General features: G+C 39.5%; 1 protein-coding gene across 1 annotated transcript; it reads left to right on the forward strand.

The window, feature by feature from the left end:
* The first annotated feature begins 1,340 nt into the window (after nucleotides 1-1,340).
* On the forward strand, nucleotides 1,341-8,905 carry ampd1 (adenosine monophosphate deaminase 1 (isoform M)). Its single transcript, XM_033968993.2, has 15 exons — nucleotides 1,341-1,500; nucleotides 4,055-4,217; nucleotides 4,404-4,560; nucleotides 4,996-5,161; nucleotides 5,380-5,599; nucleotides 5,672-5,801; nucleotides 6,095-6,289; nucleotides 6,370-6,501; nucleotides 6,720-6,883; nucleotides 6,959-7,085; nucleotides 7,186-7,349; nucleotides 7,429-7,549; nucleotides 7,646-7,819; nucleotides 7,985-8,095; nucleotides 8,203-8,905. Exons 1-15 carry the CDS (start codon nucleotides 1,479-1,481, stop codon nucleotides 8,356-8,358), a joined length of 2,202 nt encoding a protein of 733 aa, XP_033824884.1. The 5' UTR covers nucleotides 1,341-1,478; the 3' UTR covers nucleotides 8,359-8,905.
* The last annotated feature ends 317 nt before the right edge of the window (nucleotides 8,906-9,222 follow it).

Here is a 9,222-nt window from a genome sequence, read left to right on the forward strand (position 1 = left end):
TATGAGTTGGGTCTGTGAAGAAGTGACAGATTAACAAGAAACAATAAAAACAATAAAAACATTTATCATTTTATTGGCTGAAATGTTAAATGTTGGGGCTTTAATATCAATAAAACAAATAATTACATTAGACTTTTTCTTGTTGTTATATATCAAAATAAACCTTACCTAGCACTGGTATTTTTATTTGGTCTCCTAGCTACATTGACAAACTGCCCATTTCTAACTGGATCTCTTTAACTAGTCCTCTCAACCAGGGGAATGTTGACATTTAGGATCACATTCCCTCAAAATAGACAGCTCAAAAGTGACCAAAAGCAAAACACAAGATGTCTCGAGACTGTTACATAAGTTACATAAATCAGTTACACCTACACTGATAGTATGTGTAGGCTGCACATGCATATTCAATTTTTGACCTCTATTTCTAGAAATACTACCTCAGCCGGTGCAATATTGGGCGTCATATAAACCAATGACACTGGGTGCACAGCATGGTCTGTGGAAACGTCACAGTTAAAATACAATATGTATGTTTTCAATGTTATATATTTATATATTTTACGTATTTATGATTACTGATAACTTCCCAGACCCATTTGCAAATATGTATACAGTGGGCTGGTCTATTTGTGAACAGCTCGAAAGAGCAGACTGTTGGCGTCCCAACAAAAATTTGGGTTACATGAGAGCATGACATGAATGACAAAAGGAATCAGAAATATGGCAGCACCGTAATTTTTCCCAGTTGTAATATTAACCAGCAACAACATAGTTAGACATACAACTACTTCATTAGTATAAGCTTAACAACAATATAATTTTGGGTGTTGACAGAAAAAAACATAATACATAATACATAATAGCAGAGACAGTACAAGCACATATTAAAGTCCTTGTCACTGCAAAATCTAAAACCAATTCACTCAAGACCATATTATTTCCCATTTGGCAAGGCCCCACAAAACATTTGTGCGGGCCTGACAAGATAGATTTTTGGAATCTTTAGCCAAGAGAAAATATTATTAGAATGACTGGATTTGTTTATAACCAGTGTAGCTGAATAATCAATCTCACTGAATCAATTGCTGTCCACTCCACTCAATGTATATTGAATAGTGGTGGGTCGTCAGAGACATGCTGAACTTGACATCTGTGTCGCTGTGCCATGTACCCAGCAGCATGTCCAGTCATCAGGTTATATAAGCCAAGGCCCCGCACACACTGGTGGGTCAGCAGCACCAGTCAGGGGAACACACTGCCAACTTAAAAATAGAGACCAGCTCACATATGATTCCCCAGTAACATCTAAACATGTCTTGCACGGGCACAGCCAGCCTCCGGTTACACGTGAGCCGTGTTCTGAGCTTAATATTGCCCAGCCCTGGGACAGGGCTCCACACTTCCATACTACAGGGGTCCAGCGGCTGACCACCCTTCTGCAGTCCTCAGGGAACGTTCACCAGAAAACCGCCATCATGCCCAAAGTCGCAATGCCGGGTGAGTATGAGCCCAGGCTTCAACATGTGAGGGGGCACTATTCCACAAGATACCAACACTGGGAAAAATACTGCACTTCTATAATGCATACTCTATTCAACTTTTTGGACTCCAATGGTTCTTGGATGTAAAAACTCATAATATTTTCCATAAATGTAGCACTATAGCAACAATGCATATCATTTTAACTTGTTGTGGTCATAAATAACCCAACAACAGCAGTAAGGGTGGCTCTGACAATTGTCTTGACAGCTTTAATGATGTGCTGAATGGGAGAGATGCTCAACGTTCCAGCCCAAGTCACATTTAAAATTTTGGAAACTGCCCTGAATGAGTACTTGTATGGTTGTGTGTATATGCAGCATATGTTTGACTGTAAATGCTGTACATCTAGAAAGCAAAAGATGTAAACTAAACACATTTGCACAGGTCATATTTCAAATGCCATAACTATTACATAATGTTGAACTTGGTGGCTGAAGACTTCAAGTAGGCAATATGATAAGATTCTGTACATAGTGCATGAGAAACTGTTAACACAGAAATATTTGTAATTATTATGTATTTATAGAAAATATATAGTTTTGCTGCGGGCTTGGCAGGCTCTGTGTGCCGTTGTGATGGTTGCTAAAGATAGAGCTACCTCCAAAAGTCATAGTGCAAAACACATAATGATGTCAAGAGTGTAAGTTAGAAGCTCAGTGATCCCAGCAGCTGCTGTCTGAGGAGCTGCATTACAGTAAAATCATTTAAAGCTATTAGACCAGGCAGAGGGTAGAACCTGCATCTGATGTGGATATTTTGGTGAATGTCATGGCGAATGTTCTTTGTGTGGCTTAAATTCTCAAAAATGTGTCATATGCGATTATGGACAGTTATTTAAAAAAAAAAAAACTGAACAAAAAATCTTTCCCAGCTAAATTTCCTCATGCTGAAGCTTTTGTTCATTAGTTAAATACAGTTTTTAGAGATAGGCGTGAATATACACATAACTGATGACTTGAGAAAAAAATTGTGAGTCATGTCTTCATTCAACTTTTCTCCTCCGTATTCACACATGTTCTGTCTCTCCCTCTAATCCCTACTGTCCCACCTCACTGGGACATTACTGGGACATTATGGTAACCTGCAGAGGGAGGAAGTAAGTATAGACGTATATTAGATAAACCTCATCAGAGCATGGGTTACTCGTACGTTACTTGTATCAGCACATCTTGTGAATCCTTTCTTTAACTGCAGCCAAATCCTGCAGCTCAATGAGTTTTGTAACTCAGGATCCACTTCATGTGAGTTTGAGGAAAAAACTATGTTGAAACTATATTTATTAATGTAATGTTCACCTTCAGAACTGTTCTCCATCCTGTCACATACGTCATCTATATAAAATAGCTACAGAACAAACTGAAAGTGAACAGTTACATTAATGGCCTACTTTTGTAAAGTCGTAAGTGACACCAAAGATGAAGCCTTATCTTTGATAATACGTCTGTTTGAATTTTGTTTTATTCCATACCCCTTTCTGTAACTGTAATTTTCTCTTCATCACATTGCATGGGGGCGCTGATCTGCAAATACATACGCATGTGTCACCCCTCATTGTAAAACATGTTTTTATTTTATATTAATAAATTCTGGGTAAATATTTAAATTTAACAAATATAGTAGTACAGTATATTATCATTGATTTCACAATTGATTGTATATGAAAATCTCAAGTTTTTCCATCTCATTAAATGGCTTATTTAAAGAACTTATGTTTCTTATGCCTGACCTCTTTAGTCCTGACACTGAAGAGAGCATTTCTAACCCATACTTTCTCTAACCCAACACTTTCTTCTCCTCTTACACTGGGTGATGGTTCTACTTGGAAATTATCATATTCAGAGAGTAAGTACAGAGTGACACATAAAAATACCCAGAGCAATGCTGTGTTGTAGGCATGTAGAAAACATGTTTAGAAAATAGACTGTGGATGTAAAAGTCTATTACATATGACCTCGCATAGCAGTCTGACCATTCTATTTCCCATCAGACTGTCTGTGTGTGCTCATGATGATGCATGATAGCTGTGTCTCAAACCGCTTAAAATAGGAACACAAAAAATAAAAGGTATGTATTTAATGCATGCTCTATAGTGAATCCAGTAGCCCTATAACACATCTTTCTACGTTCCCTATTTGGCTGCAACATGATGACTAGCCTAGAACATTAGTATTTAGTAATTAGTAAGTGTGTAATAGACTGTATTAGAGTTTGTTTGCAAAGAATGATATCCAGTTTGACATGTACAAATACATTCACCTAAGATATAGAGCTTGTAATTGTAACATTCAAAAGAACTTATAAAATCTTCTCTTTTGTATTGGCTATCATTTTTGCAAAGAAACTGATCTTTGTGTAATAAGTCTAATTTGGGGCCTTGGTTTGCCTCATTGAGTCTTACTCATTGTGGACTCAGTGAGGTAATGACAATAAATGTAGCATGAGAAAATAAATACACAATGACTGAAATGTACACATGAACAAGTTAGTGATTGTGTGCTGTACCAAACAGAGACGGATGACAAAATGCGGGCCTTTGCTGAGAAGGTCTTTGCAGCTGAAGTCAAAGATGAGAACGTTCGTGATGAGGTCTCCATGTTCGACGTGGCTGAGTGTCCAATCCTCAATCAGGAGATGGCCCACCATCTGCACGCCGATGATGACATGGAGAAGCGGTAAATGAATAAGCACATTCAAGTGGTCCATAGTGAATTAGGTCATTAGTTTATTTGCTTACAAATAAACTAATAACCTAATTATTATGTGTACTTTTCAGCAAGTACACATATAATTGTGTACTTGCTGACTTATAGAGTCACACAGCATGATAAACCTTAATATTGTTTTCTGTTCATCCACAGTAAGAGGCACCATCGTGTTTGCGCCATGTCCTTGCCTACCAACGCTGCCCAGAAGGGAGGTGCTACCTCTGTAGTGTCAGTGCAGGTGGACACCCCCACGTATCTGGAAGTACCAGATTTCCAGAGAGTGGCTGTCATCGGAGACTATGCTGCTGGGGTATGTAAAAATTAATTCATTAATCATTATACGTGAAAATGACGTTAACTTGACTCTGCTTCTCAGGCCCACTCATTTGTCTGCTTGGGTTGTTTACTTCACTTTCTCTTCCTAAATCTGTTCGGTCAGTGACCTGTCTTTAACCTAAACAGGTCAAAGTTGAAGTTGAAGTGCAAGTAGGTAAAAATATAACCTTTCAGGAATGTGTTGGTGTGAGGAGCACTGATCCTTGTTTAGGAACTGGAAGTACAGAGGCTTCAGAATATGATGATGGGTTTTTTAGTCAGGTACAAGTGAATTTTTGTATTAGTAAGAAGAAGAAGAAGACGGAGAAGAAGAAAAAGAAGAAGAAGAAATGTTACAAATGTGTTATAAATTAAGACTAATATGTACAATGTTCAGCTGTTTACTAACAGCTCTCTGTATGTTTCCCAGGTGACTATGGATGACTTTGAGCTGGCCTGTAAAGGTCTGTACCGTGCACTTACCATCAGGGAGAAGTACATGAGGTTGGCCTATCAGCGCTTCCCTCGCACTGCCTCTACATACCTGCGAGAGATTGAGGGAGAGACCTTCAGACCTGAAGACCAGTTGCAGCCAGGTGAGCACATACATGACATAACATAACAATATGTAAAGTATAACTGATTTATAACCAATAAGTAAGACTTTTAAGATTATAATTGTGCAACAATAAAGAGGCATAAACCATCTTTTTTAACATTTTGGATAGGAAAGAGGAGGAGGAAAGATATCTGGGTGAAAAAGCAACATAATTTATAGGTAAATAAAATACGTTTTTATGTGCTTCAAATCCAGTGTTCACTCCTCCACCGAAGAATGGAGAGGACCCCTTTGACACGAAGAGCCTTCCTCCAAACTTGGGCTATGTGGCCCGAATGAAGGATGGTGTCATCTATGTGTACAATGATGCTGCTGCTGCAGACAAACACCAGCCCAAAGACCTGCCCTGCCCTGACTACAACACCTTCATTGATGACATGAACTTCCTCATTGCTCTCATTGCACAAGGCCCAACGTCAGTACTCAAATACAGTTACATTTTACTATTGTATAAGTATGACTATTAAAATTGTCTTTTGGGTTACAGTAAGACTTACACACATCGTCGCCTGAAGTTCCTAATGTCTAAATTCAATGTGCATGAGATGCTGAATGAGATGGAAGAGATGAAGGAGCTGAAGATCAACCCTCACAGAGACTTCTACAATGTCAGAAAGGTAAGTCTCAGAATACACTGTGACCATGACTCCGAATCTTATCCCAAGAGCAGTGGATATCCTACTTTTCAAAAACAGCTAAATATATTTTTGTGAATTTTCCAAAAGGAAATATTCTTATGGTGTTAAATTGAGTAAAGAAAACAAATCACTTATATAGAGATAGCTTTCTGCTTTCAATTCTTCTCTAAACAAAACAGTAAAAACCACTGGGTAGCAGCGAAAACTGTAACAGTGTAATAGTGCCCTCTTCTGATCGCACTACGTAACATATGCCTCTGTTTTAAAACCAGGTTGACACCCACATCCATGCAGCTGCCTGCATGAACCAGAAGCACCTGCTGCGCTTCATTAAAAAGTCTTACCGTGTGGACGCAGACCGGGTGGTCCACAATCTCAAAGGTCGTGAGGTCACCATGAAGGAGCTGTTTGAGACCCTCAACCTGCACCCTTATGACCTGACTGTGGATTCCCTGGACGTGCATGCTGTATGCTCACTCACATACTGCAAAGAACAAGGGCTTTTCTTTTATATGGTGATGCCTCAACTATTGCTGTTTACTTGAAGGGCAGACAAACCTTCCAGCGCTTTGACAAGTTCAATGCCAAGTACAACCCTGTGGGAGCCAGTGAGCTGCGAGACCTTTATCTGAAAACAGAGAACCATATTGGAGGAGAGTACTTTGCCACCATTATCAAGGTACTTATAAACAAAAACAAGGACAATGTTTTTATTTGCCCAGAAAATCGAACTGAATAAGCATTTCCATGAAGCAAAAGCAATATTACCTAACAAACATTTGTGGGGTTTCTGGGATGCTTAGTAGTTGATATTTGTATTAAAATCCACATTTGCACTAAAACACAGGAATGCACCTTTATCAGGCTTTGTTTTTTCTTTGATCCTTGTGAAACCAGGAAGTGGCTGGTGACCTGGAGGATGCCAAGTATCAGTATGCTGAGCCCCGTCTGTCCATCTACGGTTGCAACCCCAATGAGTGGAATAAGCTCTCCAGCTGGTTTGTCAAAAACAGAGTCTTCTCACCACAGCTCAAGTGGATGATCCAGGTCCCTAGGATTTAGTAAGACTTTCAGTTTTATTACCAAAATGTGATCATTTTCCATTGGCAGCATATAATGTTCTGTGTCTTGTTCAGTGACATCTTCAGAGGCAGAAACTTTGTGCCCCACTTTGGAAAGATGCTGGAGAACATTTTTCTGCCTGTGTTCCAGGCCACTATTGACCCCCACTCCAACCCTGACCTCAGTATTTTCCTTAATCATGTGAGGGCCACAGCTCGTACTGCTTCTTGTGCATGCCCATACCCAAATACATATTCAACTACAGTTACTTACATACTTCACCTTGGACTTTGTTGTGCAGGTGACAGGCTTTGACAGTGTGGATGATGAGTCCAAACACAGTGGACACATGTTCTCCACTAAGAGCCCCAAGCCCGAGGAGTGGGACATTACCAAAAACCCCTCCTACACCTATTACATTTACTACATGTATGCCAACATTGCAGTGCTTAACCAGCTCCGCAAGTAAGCCTCTGTTCACTGTAGACATCACATACATATAAATAAAAAAAACAATAATCACTCACTCTCCTTTGGTCTTCAGACAGCGGGGTATGAACACATTCATGTTCAGGCCTCATTGTGGTGAGGCTGGGGCCATCACCCATCTGCTCGCCTCCTTCATGACAGCTGACAACATCTCCCATGGCCTCAACCTCAAGAAGGTCAGCTCATTTAGATTTGATTGTGGTAGTTTGCATGTTACTGCATACATACATAATGGACTTGAATATGTAAATCATCTGTATCCCCACCTCCAGAGTCCAGTCCTGCAGTACCTGTACTTCCTGACTCAGATCCCCATTGCCATGTCTCCTCTGAGCAACAACAGCCTGTTCCTGGAGTACGCCAAGAACCCTCTGCTTGAGTTCCACCAGAAGGGCCTGATGGTGTCTCTGTCCACTGATGACCCCATGCAGTTCCACTACACAAAGGTCTGCACCACAGGAAGCCCATGTTTGATCATTATGTGCACAAGATCTATTCAACACTCAATAAGACATCTGGCCATAGAATGCCGTTGAACAACATTGTTTGATCAGCTTTGTAATGCAGATGTATAATGTACAAGTATGAGCCTAAATGTTTTGTGATCACAGGAGCCCCTGATGGAGGAGTATGCCATTGCAGCTCAAGTCTTTAAACTTAGCACCTGTGACATGTGTGAAATTGCGAGGAACAGTGTTCTGCAGAGTGGCTTGTCTAATGAGGTAACATGTGCCCTATATAGATTATTAATATGCCAAAACTAAAGTGCAAGATACACATACACAGCCTAATGGATAAATAAATAAAAACATTCTCCTTTATCTTGTAGGAAAAGACACACTTCTTGGGTCAGGATTACCTAAAAGAGGGTCCAGAGGGAAATGACATCCGTAAGACCAACGTGGCTCAGATCCGTATGGCCTACCGCTATGAGACTCTCTGCTACGAGCTCAACCTCATCAAGGATGGCGTCAAGGGCGAGTGAACAGACCTAAGAGCAAACCAAAGCCTTACCGTTTAAACACCTTTCTTAATGCTACTTTCTTAACTTACCATGTGACCCATGCTGCATAATTTGGAAAATTTAATAAACTTCCTGCTCTTCCTTAATTTATTTGATTTTCCATTTGATTACGACAACAAAACAGCTTTTTTTTAATCAATTGCTTCTTTTGTTAATTTCATAAATATCAAACACAACAAAGTGGGCTGTTTGAAGACATATTGTAGTTCCAGCTAAGTCAAGTATTTATGGTCGATTGTGTTAAAACAACGCTCAAATTAAAGTCTAACTTGAGTAAGAGACAGCAGTGCCTACAGCTAGCATCACACCCCCAGAGAATACTGATGACATCAACAGCAAACTATCAATTCCACCTCATCTTTTACAAAATGAAAAAGATAGGTAGAATAGATACAGGCAATAGGCATGTATTTTTACTTCAGAAGGCTTTTAAAATTATTTTTGTAATGTAAATGCCCTATTGTACACAAATATTTTACTTAACGTCTGAGATTAAACAGTCTTGACTGAAACTCTGTCCTCATTGAAAGACAGATGTTTGACAGTTACAGAGTTTATGCCGGGTCGATGTGTAGATAACGCCCACGTTATCCAAGATTTCTTAACTCGGAAGTTAGTTTATCCAAAAGTATTATCCTTTCATAATAAGGTGCGGTAGCTACTTTTGGTATTATGTTATTTTGCACCATGTATGTATGTTTGATCAGTTGTTGCTACAAATAATTATGAAAAATACAGGTTGAGAACAGTGAGCTTACAAAAAAGACATTTCTATGACCATATAGGTCGCTTTTTTATTTTGAAAGATTAGACCGGAAACCACGG

The sequence above is a fragment of the Periophthalmus magnuspinnatus genome, chromosome 7, assembly GCF_009829125.3.
Source record: "Periophthalmus magnuspinnatus isolate fPerMag1 chromosome 7, fPerMag1.2.pri, whole genome shotgun sequence".
Taxonomy (NCBI): domain Eukaryota; kingdom Metazoa; phylum Chordata; class Actinopteri; order Gobiiformes; family Gobiidae; genus Periophthalmus; species Periophthalmus magnuspinnatus.

Excerpts from the sequence above, each read along its gene's own strand:
- ampd1 (XM_033968993.2), top strand. The coding sequence starts at position 1,479 with ATGCCCAAAGTCGCAATGCCGG. Across the intron at positions 4,218-4,403 it reads GATGATGACATGGAGAAGCG|TAAGAGGCACCATCGTGTTT; the intron begins GTAAATGAATAA and ends GTTCATCCACAG. Across the intron at positions 6,502-6,719 it reads ACTTTGCCACCATTATCAAG|GAAGTGGCTGGTGACCTGGA; the intron begins GTACTTATAAAC and ends TTGTGAAACCAG.